Source organism: Ambystoma mexicanum, chromosome 2q (genome assembly GCF_040938575.1).
Source record: "Ambystoma mexicanum isolate Mex_15411 chromosome 2q, UKY_AmexF1_1, whole genome shotgun sequence".
Taxonomy (NCBI): Eukaryota; Metazoa; Chordata; class Amphibia; order Caudata; family Ambystomatidae; genus Ambystoma; species Ambystoma mexicanum.
The window spans coordinates 1,084,348,361-1,084,362,977 of NC_090924.1; the positions used below are offsets into that span (position 1 = coordinate 1,084,348,361).

At 44.6% G+C, this 14,617-nt stretch overlaps 1 protein-coding gene across 4 annotated transcripts in view; it reads left to right on the plus strand.

Moving 5' to 3' along the window:
- The window catches only part of AKAP9 (A-kinase anchoring protein 9), a 2,953,299-nt gene that overhangs the window by 2,478,772 nt on the left and 459,910 nt on the right, over positions 1-14,617 (plus strand). For all 4 annotated transcript variants that reach the window (XM_069648423.1, XM_069648424.1, XM_069648425.1 and 1 more), the window contains one exon: positions 9,180-9,330. In XM_069648423.1, the coding sequence (XP_069504524.1) occupies positions 9,180-9,330 (151 nt within the window). The remainder of the gene's footprint in view (positions 1-9,179; positions 9,331-14,617) is intronic.

Consider the following 14,617-nt stretch of genomic DNA (forward strand, 5'->3'; position numbering starts at 1 on the left):
AAAAGATCTAGCGTGGTGCTGTGATATCGAACAGGAATACTGCAGACTACAACCTGTTTGATCCAGGCCTGGGGATATATGGGATTCGGTGAGCGCCCTGCTGCTATCAAGGGATGCAACTATTAATAGAGCGGTAGAGGGAGAGGAGGCAGTGGGTCAGGGCTCCCCTTTGTAAAGCTGCTGTGAAATGGGATTTGTTACGTTTCATCTTGTGTTATCCTGGTGACATAGGAAAACGGAGAATGGGTTGCCCACATATGATTTTTATGAATAATTGTATGTTAACTGACTGTGCATTACTTCGAAGTATGATCACTGTGTACTCTGTGTAAAATACAGAAAACGTGAACCTTTTATAAACAAAGTTTAAAAAAAAATGTAATAAAATAAATAGTCTCCAATGAAATGGAGACTCCGTCCCCTGCACACCCATGACCTGTTCAAGAACAGGCAATATTTCAAACAATTTGTATGCATATAATCGAAACTAATATCAATCTTTCAAATCAGATACCTGTGTGCAGTAACATGTTAATGGATAAATTGCTCACTATCTTTATTTTCATACAATTTCTCTTTTAATTTCAAGGGTCCAAGTTCAAAAACCTGGCGTGTATCAGGAGAAAGCTCCCTTCGTCAGGGGTTATCTACAACATTAATCAAACATCAAATTAATACTATGTTTAGGAGGGAAATATGAAATTCTAAAAATCCAAGTGTTCATGTTTACGGCTTACCAACTTATCATACTCTAAGTGAATCCTATATTACAAGATACGAAACCAAATGGGTATGTGATATTGTTATAACACATACCAATTGTTTGTATAGGTTCGCAAATTCTTAAACCTAATGAGCAGCAAAGCGATATTCTAAATATTTAAAAAAGCAAAGGGGTTGCCAAAATAGGTTCTCACAAAAATCGAAGAATAGCATGCACCTAATTAACTCCCAACCAACCAAACAGTGAATGGAAATATTCAAAATACCTACAATAACCTAGTGTAGAGTACCAACACTCTACTGCAATGTGAGTTCACCAATATAGGAACAATTAAACCAGAATAAATTTACATGAGCCATATAAAAAGTGATGCCCCGTGTTAAAAACCCCAGAAGGTGAAAATACCTGAACAGTCGAAAGGAACTCCAAACCAATTAAAATAAGCTAATCGAACTGCAATCTGCTTGAATGCTAATTTGCCACTCTACAACAATTAGAAAAAATACTTACATAGAAACCTTTCAACAATAACACCCATGATGAAATCCGAAAAGAGATTAGAAATTGAATACTTTCACTATTAAATGGAAAACTCTGATCTACATTAAGGAAAAAGATCAAAAACAAAGTCCTCCTTATCACAAGAAAGTGATGTTTTTAGTGTTGGATATAAATGGCAGTAAGTGTGTTCTTTCTGTTTGGTTGTTGAGGAAAGATTTCAGCCATTGCAGTCATCCTATATGGAGAGAAGTGGTGATTCAGTTCCACTCATGGATCTGGTCGAGTATTTCATTGCTTGCTACATGGTTGAGTAGTACTTTGCAGAAGTGGTTTTCAAGGATTTTCGCTGGGTGAGGTAGATTTGATATAGGTCTGTAGTTGGTAGGGTCTTCTGCATTTCCTGTTTCATTTTTAGGAGGGGCTTGATGCATGCTGATTTGAAAGTTGTGGGTACTATTCTCATGTTTAGGGATGGGTTTGTTAATAGTCGGAAGTATGAGGATGGTGTTCTGTGGTTGATTTGTTTTGTTATGATGCCTGATGGTTATAGGTGATTGGTGGATCTGGGTAAGTTGGTGTCTTTTATTAGTTTGTTGAAAGTTTCTTCGCTTATAGGTTCAAAATGATTGAGTGTTGTGGTGGTTGGTGGCGCGCTGGTTTCCGGCAGTTCTCTGGCGTGTTTTTGGTAGGGAGGCTTGCATTGATGGTCTGTTTTATTCTGTCTTTTTTGTTCTTAGATGGGTTGTGATGTTGTCACATAGGGATTGTGATGGCAGACGCAATTGTTACACAAGGTTAGGTTTTCAATTTTATTGATGATTTTGAATAATTCCTTTTGTGGATTTGTTGCTGATTGGATTTTTATAGTGTAGTATGCTTTTTTTCCTTTCACGACTGCTGATTTATGAATTTGGATTTGTCCATATTTGTTTATGTCCGATTGGTTGTAGTGATTTCTCCATTGTTTTTCCAGTTTGTTGGAGGTGGGGGGTTGTTTTCCCTCAGTTCTTCTGTGTACCATCTTGCTGCAATTTCCTTTGGTGTGCGTTTGAAGAGTTTTTCTGGTGCTAATTGGTCTGGGGCGTCTGTGATCCAGGTGTACAGTTTCTCTAACGCCGAGTCCGGATTCGATCTATTTAGCTGGGTGGTGTTTGGTTTGGTTGATTCCAGTAGCTGTGTTAGCATTTCCAGGTCAAGACTCTTACAGTTTCTTCTACATTTGTGGGCATTATGACGTTTGTCATTTTGACAGTGAATGGGATTATAAGGTAATTGCTCCATATGATTGGTCCGGGTGAGATGGTGGTCGAGAGTCCATCTTTGCAGAAGATTTTGTCTTAAGATGTGTCCAGCACTGTGGGTGGGGCCGTTTACTATTTGTTTGAAGTGGAGTGTTTGCAGTAGGGCGCTGGGGGAGTTTGCTGTGTTTCATTTTCTCTTTCGAAACAGATGTTGAAATCCTTCACAACATTTATGTTGTCATGATAAGTGGAGAGGTTGGCAATGGCGTCAGTGAGATTTGTGGCAAAGTTAGGGTGTATGATGGCAGTCTGTAGATCAGGAGCACAGTAGGCTGGATTGGTCATTGAGCTTGATGTTGATTAGGGTGTGTCTTTTGTGAACTATTGCCATATAGGGCAAAGAACATGTCTCCCTTTCACAGATTTTGTTTTTTTCCCTCTAAACCACAGTACTGTGTTTCTTCATAGTTATAGGTTGAGAGGATGATGTATTAAGACTGGAACCTTACTGTTTTGGAAGGGCACATTTTGACCGGCATAGGAGTTGTACCAAAGCAACATTTTCTAGCTGGCATAAAATATTACTATTGGTGCAGTGTGATGAGTTTGTACACTCTTGTTTATTCCTTCTTGAGGCCTTAACCCTAGCACGGAAAGGGCTAAAGATTACTTCAGCGTTTTTTGGCAACGGTTTGTCTTTGAGACCTGCAAATCAAGAATCCTATTTTAATATTCTCTTGCTTAAGTTCTGTTAATGGTTAACTAACCGTTTTTCCAACTGACACATATATTCCATCTCAGCGGGACCTTAGTTCCAACTTTCCAGTGGGTCCTTATTTTGAATCTCTTGACTAATGTTGTTACATCTTCTTACTTTATGGGTGTTGTTCCTAGCGGCAATCACCTCTATGAGGCAAATGTGTGAAAATCCAGCCCTGTTATGATCTTCCAATCAATGTTTTTATGCAAGGCAAGATAATGTTGCACATTTGTTTATTTGGTGCTTTATAAGGCAGAATCTGATGGGCGGTTGTGTTTCAGATGACCTTGGAGACAATATAGACATATTAAAATCAAATGAGGATTAGATAGCAAGGGATTAGTTTATAAGCCGTATTGGCCTGTTTACGTAAGTTATCGGAGATTGGTATTGGTATGGCAAATTTCTAAATGTGGTAATGTTTTTGCTACAGCATCATTGGGTATAGACCATGCAATATGTCATAAATGGGAATAGGTTAGGTAACCTTTTCCAGTGCCAAGGCAGGTGGATTTGAGGTTAATAGGCAATGGTTAAGTGTAGAGCTTTGCCTTCACTAGTAGTTATACTTAAGTGATGCAGAGTGTTAAGAGTCAGGATAGGAGCGAGAAAGGCTAGTTGCTTCATGTGCATGATGATTTCTACATTGGATATTCTCTCATGTATTGCATATCCGCTGCCCCTGTTACAAACATGGATCTGAGAGATTGAACTTGTACCTGCACAAGGATTCATTCGAAATGGTTACCTTTGCTTATCGAGCTGCAGGACTGCTTGGTGTCCCTGGACCTCAAAGATGCCTACTTGTGCTTCCATTTGCCAGTTCCTCTCAAGCACAGAAAGTACCTGAGGTTCATGGTTGGAAACAGCCTCTACCAGTTCTGGGTTCTGCCGTTCCATATTTCCTCAGTAACTTGTGTCTTCACCAAGATGCAGGCAGTAGTAGCAGCTCGTCTCAAGATGGGAGACGATTCATGTCTTCCACCTACCTGTACGAATGGCTCCTTCGGGGTGCACCCCAGACTTGGTGTCTGCTCATTTGTAGCACACATTCAGCCAGTTACACAGTTTGGGCTACTGCCTGCACTTCAAGAAGTACCAGGATTTGCCTTCTCAGTCTCTCCAGTTAATTGCAGCAGTCTTGGACACCCGTCCGGACAGGACTTTCGCTCCCGAAGATCGGGTAGCAAGCATCCTGTTAGGGAGAATTCTCTGTTTAGGCTGAATTTCCTAACCTAGTGAGTCCCCCAGCAGCTTTGCTGGATTTCTGGAGTTTGTTTTTTTCTCCTGCCAAGAGTGAGACTCTTCTTCTCCCACTCTTGGACATGATTTATGGTGTTCCTTTGACTGCTAATGTGTTTTATGAGCTATGGGGTCCTTTACTCCATAGGGTCTCATGTGTTTTTACTATGTGTGTTACACAGCACCCTCCGTGCAGTGACACCCCACCATAGACTCCATACCCTGGGACTGACTACTGTCTCCCAGGGCATGTAAAGTCACCATTGGCTTTACTAGTCCCAAATTATGAAACCAGTACAAACCATCATATTGTGGACATACTGGTCGGGGCAATTCGATTGCCCTGGGGTCTGTTAGTCGAGGGGGCACGTCTCCGTCCCCCCTGATCGAGTTTTGGCTGGTGGCAGTGGATACTACTTTTTATATTCGACCACGAATATATCCCTATGGGATTTTCCCATTGTTCGAGGCTACCAACTTTAATTATTTAATTCTCATAGCCTCGAACATACCGGCGGTTTATTTATTTAATATTAATTCGCCGGTTGGCATTTTTTGCCAGGACTCGATTCTAAAATGGCATTTGTGTTCTCTTCTGTGACTCCAACCCAAGTCGAGCCCTTTGTTCCACTTTTGGCGGGCTTCTCCACAGAAGCCTCCAAAAGTGGTGCCACTCTGTCTGGGTACCACAGGGGGTGTGGGACGGGGTTTAGGCACCCTGGATTGAGTTACCTTGGTAACTCAAGTCGCACTCTTGTGTGATTGGCCCAAGTGGTGAGCCGGCCGGCTCACCACTTAGCATGTTTGATTGACAGCTAGGCTGAGTGAATGGGGGTGTGCTGCATAAAAGCAGGGCTTTGGGGACTGGAACTTCAGAAGTCGCCACAGGACCTGAGAATCCGACGAGGGAGAAGCTGAGCCGACCTGCTACGACAACACCACCGGTGGAGCCCTGCGGAACCGACTCACCACTTCCCGACGACAGAGAAGATCTCCCTGCTGGAGAGTCTTCTTCCCTTGACTGGTGGGCACAACCAGCTTACCTTCTTTTCCTCGCATCCCAGGACGTATTGTGGTCGAATTGCCCGTGCCAAGCACCCCGGCAACCGGATAGCCACTTACCACTGGACCGTGAACAAAAGGACCGCTCCTTTTAACTGAGAACTCCACGGCTGGTTTCTTCACTGGCAGTGCAACAGACTCCTGTCTTCCTCCCCGATGAGATCCTCTCTTCCCCCGGACGAAGCACTGACTTGCATCCGCTGCCAGGAAAAACTGCCCCTGCTGGAGTATTCTCACCACTTTAAGGTACCGTGTCCGCCAGGCCTCCCTTTCTAAAGATTGCTACAAGGTAATAATAATCCCTTAACCTTCTGGACTGGGCTGGCCGCCTTGACCATCTAACTGGTCCCTTTGTTTTGGTCCAACTCTTTCTGAACCTTTTCGAGACTTTTGTGCACTTTTCAACCATGTGACCTTGGACACATTTCGTTCTGATCCTCTTAAAGTGGATCTGGCTTTCTGAACTCTAACTTCACGGTTTGACTCTGCCTTCCTCTCTTGCTGTGTTCTTGTGAAAGTGTTGGGATCTGTTTCAATTTATATACTGCTTTTCTCTCCCTTTTAAAACGAATTATTAGAGTGCCATCTGCGTTAAGCGCTCACCGCTGTCTGAAAATAAGTGGGGCTTTACTTAAGACTTGTCTAATATTCTTTTAAGGGAGTGTATATCTTTTAGAGACCATGCTTTTGAACTGCTTAATATTAGTGCCTGTGTGTTTTATTAGATGTGGTTTTAAATAAATAATTATATCTCTTTTACACCAAGCTCTGGTCAGTGTTTGCTTGTTCTACTGTGTTCTTTTGACCTATTGTGAATAGTCTGTATACTGCCTAACTCTTCTTGAGGGAAGTCTGACTGCTCAGCCACAGCTACCAAGTGAATCTGTGTGGTACAGACTGCTACCAAGTGGGTTTACTGCCAAACACCTGTAGTCTTAAATCTTTTGCAGTGGTCCCAGAGGGAACTGCACAGGTTTCTGCCTAACACATCCTTCACATGGTCCAGGTGTTTGGGTCCTAGAGACTGATTACAGCCTCTGCCTTTCTTTGCCTTCTGGGCCTCATGCATCCTGGTGGTTCCGGAGTCCTGATTGCACAGATGGTTGCTCAAAGGCTACTTCAGAGTCCGTAGTCTCCGTTCCAGGGTGATATGTCGAACCTGCTACAGGTCTCAGAGACAATGTCTCAAGATCTCCTGTGGTTGGCCATGCAAGATAACCTACTGAGAGGGGCGTTTCTCCAGCAGCCTTGGCCCCAACTGATAATTGTCACAGACACCTATGTTAAGGGCTGGAGTGATCACCTACAGGATTTTACAGTCGGCGGCCTCTGGTGCCTGGAGGAAGCTGTCAGGAACACATAAGTGTGCTGGAGCTGTAGGCTATCAGAATGGCACTGATTGCGTTTCCCCGCGCGGCGGGAGGCAAGTGTGTGTGTTGGTCCTAAGGGACAACACGATGGCCATGCATGACCTCCACAATGAAGGTGGTGTGAGGTTGTGCATCTGTGCAGGGAAGTAACGTGACTATGGGTTTGGGGTTGGGGTGCATTGGTTGTCGAATGGAACTTCACATTCTTTTTGTGTCACAGTTGATCCCTGTCATTCCGTTAGTTTTCCAGAGACTTCAAGTTCAGAAGTTCAAGTCCACCTTTATTCTGATTGTTCTGGGGTGAGCCAGCTGATACATGTCTATCTGCCCTCCCTGATGGCTCCTGGCAAGGATGGGCCTACTCTCCCACTCTTGGTGCCGGGTCCTCCGCAGAACCTCAGCAGCCGGAATGTTCATGCTTGCCTGCTGAGCAGATAAGAGATATAAGGAGTGGGACTTATCATACGACATCCTGAATGTGCTGTTTTCTACTCTCAGGCCCTCCACCAAGTATGTCTATGCCTGGTGGTGGTGCAAGTGCTCGGCTTGGTGTCGGGGGGGGGGGGGGGGGTGGGGAGGAGGTTTAAAGCCTTTTACCTTTTTGACTTCCTCTGTTCTGGATTACCTGCTTTCTTTGGCCTGAATCGGCCTGCAGAATGGCACTCTGAAATGGGACCTGGCTGCCATTTCATCCTTTGAAAAGACCCTGTGAGCAAGGCTCTTTCTTCACAATCACCCACATCTAATGCGGTTTTAGCAGAGATTATGTAACCATGTTCTCTCACACCAGTTGGATGTTCCTGCATGGGATTTGAATTTAGTTTTGACTTTTCTAACAGGTGCTCCATTTGAGCCCCTAAAACTACGTTATATTAGACTGGTCACCCTTACGCTGAATTTTCTGATGGCTGTCATGTTCACAAAATGGGATAGTGAGCTTCAAGCTTTGTCTGTTAAACCTCCTTACTTGTGTGCTCCAAGGAGGCAGTGACTTTGAGAGTGAGACCATCCATTGTGGGCTAGGTTGTGTTGGAGTTTAATCTCCCTCAGAATATCCATTTTCCTGTGTTTTTCCCCCTGATTCATGCCTCGAAGAAAGATGAGGTTTCATTGTCTGGGCAATGTGCAGGCGTTGTGCTACTATATATTTTGGATGAGGAACACCAGAAAAGATTACCAGCTCTTTGTGGGTTATGCTGGTGCCTGTGCAGTGAAGACTTTTACTAAACAAACCCTGTCCAAGTGGATAATCCTCTACATTTCTGAATGTTGCGATCTGGATGGGAAGGATGTGCTTGTTGGTCTCAGGGATCATTCCACTATAGTCCTGGCTAGCACATTTGCCCTGCAGAGGGAGGCTCCCAGTCTTGGACATCTGTGAAGAGGCTATGTGGACTTCACTGCATAAGTTTACCAAAATATTACTGCCTAGAACCCCTGTCTGGACATTAGGTTCGCTTTGGAAGAGCAGTCTTCGGGTGTTTCTGGTGTAAGTGGTGGTCTTCTCACTGTCACCCACCCTCCAAATTTCTATTCTACTGTGAGAGTCCATCTCAGATGAGGAATCTGTGGGAGGAACGAGGCCATTAGAAGAACAAATTACTTATCTCTCGTAATATGTTCTTTCTGATGGATTAGTCCTTCCTCCCACAGATTCGTTCGCGCCCTCCTTACCTGCTTCTCTTGGCAGATAGTTTTTGCACTTCATCTTTTCTACAGTTCATCAGCTACTGAGTGCTAGGGAAAAGGGCGGAACTGAAATCACGAGGCACAGGGACATCCTATATACTGATCCCGACATCACTTCCAGCGTCTGTGCATGCAACGTAGCTGGGTGGATACGATGTGTAACTGCTCTGCGCTGCTTGTTGGCTGAAAAAGTTTCTGACGTCATCTGGTGCTGAAGAGAGACTATCTTAAATGAGAAATCTGTGGGAAGAAGTACTAATTAATTAGAAAGAAGATTACCAAGAGGCAAGTAATTTGTTTTTCTCGCAGGCATGATGAGAAGAAATGGGTTGCCCTTATTTTCTAAAACATTGGAAGAAAATACATGTGATTAAACTGCTCTGTTTTCTTCTTTGGAATTATTTATTTAATGAAATTAAATGCATCAGCTGTATATTTAATGCGAGTGACTATGATTATTTACGCAGGGTTTATTCACAATATAATCCCACAAAGAGCAGTCTTCCTACCAAACCTATGTTGATGGATGTTATCCAAAGCCTGTTTGAAGTCTATTTCAAATACAGTTGCTATTTTTCTTTTCATTGAAGGGCGGAGATTACTGAGAAAGCAGCTGCACTGGATGCCTTAAATGATACCTTTGCACTTGAACAGAAGAAAACTAGAGAATTACAGTATTCGTTAGAAAAGGAAAGAGCCAAAATGGAAAGAATTGAAGAAAGGGGAAAAGAAGAGCTTGAGGTAACGTCATATTATCATCCTGATTCATGGAATTATTTGCGTGGAAAACGCTGATTTGCGCACCTTTCTGCCCGAAAATCCCTATTTGAAGTATGGGGATTTTCAGGCAGAAAGGCACGCAAATCTGCGTTTTTCACGCAAATAATTCCATGAATCAGGCTGTCTATGTTTTAATGTTTCCCTTTCACCTTCTGTGCATTCCTATAATGCATTATGTTTTTCATTTCATAAAATGCAATAGGGCATATACTAGTTGAATTTTTTGATGGTGTCTTCCATGGCCTCTTTGGATTTCGGGTCCTGTAAGAAAAAGGTAGGTGGGGGTGTATGGAGATGTGTTTGGGTGTGACTGGGGTGTGTTGTGGTGTGTGGGAGTATTCAGCAGGCCAGGGCTTACAGGTTAGTGTATGCAACGTGGTGAGCTCCTAGGAATCAGTGCTGGATGCCTGGGCATGAAGTTAACCAGTGAGTACTTAATTTCCATGTTGTGTGAAGATGATAATAAAACTTAATGTTGTGGCTGGAAGGTTTTTAATTTATCGTACCCTCTACAATTGCTATGGGCACTCCTCCCGGCCTCTTTTTTTCAGCCTGCCATAACGTTACAGAAGGGTGAAGACCATATGCAAATTAGGCTTGTTTGCACCCTAAATGGAAAAGTCTAGTCTAAACTGATAGGTCATATACATTAGGCACGCAACCCTAGACGTGTTTCATCCTCACAGAGCATTGTCAGTAAGGTATAGCTTGGGTCTCCAGGACCAACAGCCTTGGTACTCATGTTTGGGCATCTCCGTCCAACTCGCTGTGGCATTTGGAAAACTGAATATCAATGGCTGTAAGGTTTTGAAGTACTCATAACTTTTTGTGTTGCTATGGTGATCCCTTCAGAAACTTGTTACTCTTCGGTTCTGCTTAAGTCCGTCAGAGTGGGACGGTATTCGTAGATATGGGTCCCTTTTTTCCAGCGTGATAGAGCATAGTGGGAACAGAAGGACCAAAGCTGGGTGGCACTCTGATTTGGAGGTACTTACAGGCCATGACTTAACATTTACAGGATGGTTGATTGTTGATTGTGAGTGTGGTGTGTATTTTAGCTTTTGCTGGTGTTGGTGGTCAGCATGCCAGAATCCGTACATAAGTGTATGTGAGGCTGAGCTCTGTGCTAGAGTTTCTGCTGATGCTTGGCGGTCCGGTAAGGAGTACTTGGTATGGAGTGTGCTTACAGTTGCACACCCCACCCCTTAACGTTGGTATCCATGACCATCATCAGTTGAGGCCAAGTTTGCTGAAGCAATACCCCTATCAGCCTGTTATCTCGCAGGGCCCACCACAGGAAATCACAAGACAGTATCCGGTACCTGTAACAGGTTCAACATGTCTCCCTGGAACCGAGGCCACTGACTCTGAAGTAACCTCTGGAGTGACCTCATGTTCAATCGGGCCTCTGGCACCACCAGGATGCATGAGACCCAGAAGGCGCAGAAAGGCAGAGGTTGGAATCAGCCTCTAGGACCCAAACACCAGTACATGTTCCAGAAAGGCAAAGGTCCTCGGTGGTGGAATTTAGATGACCTATTGTGATGCAAGGGCTAACAAGGGAAGTACTGATCTCTGTGATGGGTGGGAGGAAGGGGGGTCCCAAAAGGCCTTGATGACCAGCTGTTTATATACTTACAACTGGAACACAATCATGTATTCTCACAATGAATATAGACCTGCAACAGAATCTAAAGTATGCCCTATAAGATTATTGACCACACACGGAGGTGCAGGTACAAGGTAGTAGAAAATGTCACGTTTGTGGGATGTAGTGCAGGTGGTTGCTGGCTTCTAAGCAAGATGGCCACAGCCTAAGTCTGCTCTGGGCCTGCCCAGAACATAACTACATGTGTAGTGTGTTTAGATGAACGTTGGGTTGTGAAAAGTTGTCCCATGCAGTGACAGAATCGTGCCGGGTCTGGTGTGGCAGGGAGAACCAGGATTGGAGCAGTAGCAGGAGGGGGGGGCGTCATCCACATAGGCCCAGGCTTTGGTCCTGCATGGACTGCCCCTGTGGGCCTGCAGAGTCCTGCCTTTGGCCTTGGAGAGGTGAAGGGGTCAGCGTGAGTGAGCGGGCTCCCTTCAGTGGCCTCTGTGCTTGTGGATGCACCATCCTGGGGGAGGATCTTGGTTTCCAGTGCAGGGTTCCTCTCTGGACCTCTGGTGGGAGGAACAGTAGATGGGTGACCTGTCGTGCCGTTGGCCTGGGCCGGTCTGCACCCTGTATTTGGTAGTCATCAAAAACCATACTACAAAATACTTGAGCTGCAGTCAAGACTGCTGGGGTCGAAAGGACTACGTCTCCTGAGGATCCTCAGGATGAACTTAAAGAGAAATCTAAGCAGCAGGAACTGGGCTTCCCACCTATAGGCCTACTACCCTTTGGGCTTACAGCTATGGCTCACCTGTAGGAAATGCCTGGGAACACCCCCGCCCCATGTGCTGGTAAGAGGTTGATGAAGGCATAATCAAGGAGAGATGGGCTGGATAGATGTCAAAATCAAATTGGACGCAATCTTGGGGAAAATAGTTCTGACCCATGATAAGCTGGAGAACTTAATGGCCGGAGTTGATGAGGTGGAGCGTGATCTGGAAGATGGGCATAATCAGAACACTACAGCCATTTATAAATTGTAAGAGAGGCTAGATGGAGTCATTGCAAAAAACAAGAACTTAAAGTTACTTCGATTCATGAGGGCTGCCCGAAAATATGCAGCTTGGGCCCTCCTTTGAGACTTTCATGGAAAAGCAGTTATTTCAGCTACTTCGAGACACTCAGTTCTCAGAGCAATATGTGAGTAGGAGGTTGCATTGTACTTTGGGTTCTATGCCACCACGTTGTGCTTATCCACGGCCTGTTATGGTCAGTTTCCTGAATTATAAGGACTGTGATGCAGTATTCTGGTGGCGAGGGGCCTTGGTGAGCTTCATGAAGGGGCAAAGATCTCAGTTTCCAGTGTTCAGTCCCGCAGTTTAAGCAGCCAGCAAATGCGTTCTAGCAGTGAAGATGGAGCTGCAACGGAATGGCATATGTAAGCAATTGTACTCCCATCAAAGATGAAAATGATACACAAGTGTTGTGCATCCTTCTTCATGGACCCGGAAGGCGGCAATGCGTTATATCGAGTGGTTTGGCATGCAGCAGGTGTGGTAACACAAATGAGGGTGGTCAGTCCTCACCTCAGAATGAACTGGGTTCCTCACTCATGAGTAATGATTGACTGATGGTACGGAAGCTCGATGATGCTCATTTTATATTGGATGAGTTGGGCAGGCTTTGTTGAACTGCAGCAAAGCAATAGGTAAGCTCTGAAAGTCTGCTGTACTATGGATAGGAGACAATGATTCCTAGTTGAAAGCTTTGAGTAAGCTATGTTTTGGTGGTTGGTGGGTTTTCCCGGTGAAAGATGCTTCCTAGTTATCTTATAATTTGGGGTGGTGGGAATTGGGGAGGGGCGGGGGGTGATATTTTGCAGGCTGTTTTTCCATGGATGAATGCATGGATTGACTGGCACAGATAAATGTCATTGATGAGGGGGTGATGCAGTTTCTTCCAGGGATTATACTGTCCCTCCAGGGGTGGTGATGTAATTCCTGTGCAGGCATAGTCCACCTACAGTTTGGGGAAGATAGTTGCTTTCTAGGATGATCTCTGTATGGTCTAGTTTACCATTCAGGTTTCACAATGGGATCCAAATGGGTGGCAATTAAGATCAGGAAGTTATGATGTGATGAATCAGTAGTGGAGCTGAGCCTGGGCTACAATAAGTACTACGCTGTTTTCATTTACTTAAGCTTTGGGTTAGAAAGGCATCATGAAGGGATGCCCATCTGGAGGAGAATGGGGTTCATACCTTCCTGTGTTGTACTCCTCTTTCTCTAGATTGGATTATGTTTTCTCTCCTCGCATGTGTGAACATAGGGTTAAAGAAGTCATGCTCCTGCCCAGGAAATCATGGGCAACTCTCCATTATTGCTCACACTTGCAATGATCTCTCCTAGACCCCAGGGAAAATGGGCACTAAATAGGCGCTATCTGCAGGTTGAGCAGATTGTTGAGCACCTTAGGAACTGGACAGATCAATACTTTAAGATAACTATAACCTTGAGGCTCAGTATATGGAGGCAAACAAAGCTGTTTTAAGAGGGGCGGCTTGTTGCTTTGTTAAAGCAAAGAAGCAGGATAGACTACTAGATGTGAGGAAACTGGATGAATCCATCACTTCAGAAAACACATCTTCTCCATGGAGAGCCAGTGGTATTACTGGAGCTTGTGAGGTCCGGGAAAGCCCTCAGACTGAACACATGCAATGAAGCTTAGCACATGGGGTAGCTATGGGAAGGCACATTGCATGCATATGGGGAAAAGGCTAGTAAAATCTTGGCATGGCTGGCGCAATGGGGGGAAAGAAATTAGATGTTGCATCATTCGTTGGGGATAATTGGACGAAAAGGGTTTCCCCCGACAGAGATTTCAGAAACCTTTGATTCTTATTAGGGACCAAAGAGAAAGTTTGGATTTGGAATTGGAGAGCTTATTGAAAATTATTTGGGTTTGTACACTCTCACTATCCCAGAGAGAAACATTAGACACAGAATTACCCTTGAAAGAACTGGAAGTTGTATTAAAGCATATTGATTCCGGAAAGACCCCAACCGGAATGGGCTACTGCTGAGTTATGGAAAAGATTGAAATCCCAGACACTTTCATACATGCATGATATGTCTTCAATCCAAGACGGACATGTTACTGGCTGACCTAGTGCAAGCCACAATCGTGGTAATTAGAAAGAAGGATAAACGGTGCAAGGCCTACATTTTCTTTTTTTTGTATGCTTTCATTTTCAAGTATTTTCAGTAACAGCATTACATTACTGAATACCAAATGCAAGAGTGAAGTAAAAGAGAGAGAGAAATTAGACAAGGCCAACTGAAGGAAGGAGCTCGAGCTGGGAACACGTGGCATACGGAATTGCAGGGGCTCCAACCTCTTCATTGCCTGCTCCGGTTGTATGGCCTCTCTCACCCCTCTCTCATCTTTCTCCACCGGCCCCTCCCCAACCTGCTCCTCGTTTCACAGCTGCATCCTTCTCACGAGGCAGGCTCTCCCTTATTCGCTGCCGGTCTCTCCATTTATGCACCTGTGACCTCTCAATAGGTTGCAGGCAAGTCCTTTGCCTGACCACTGTTACACCTTTTAATGGGACATGCCGGACTCTTACAGTCGCTTTTCTCCATAGTCTTC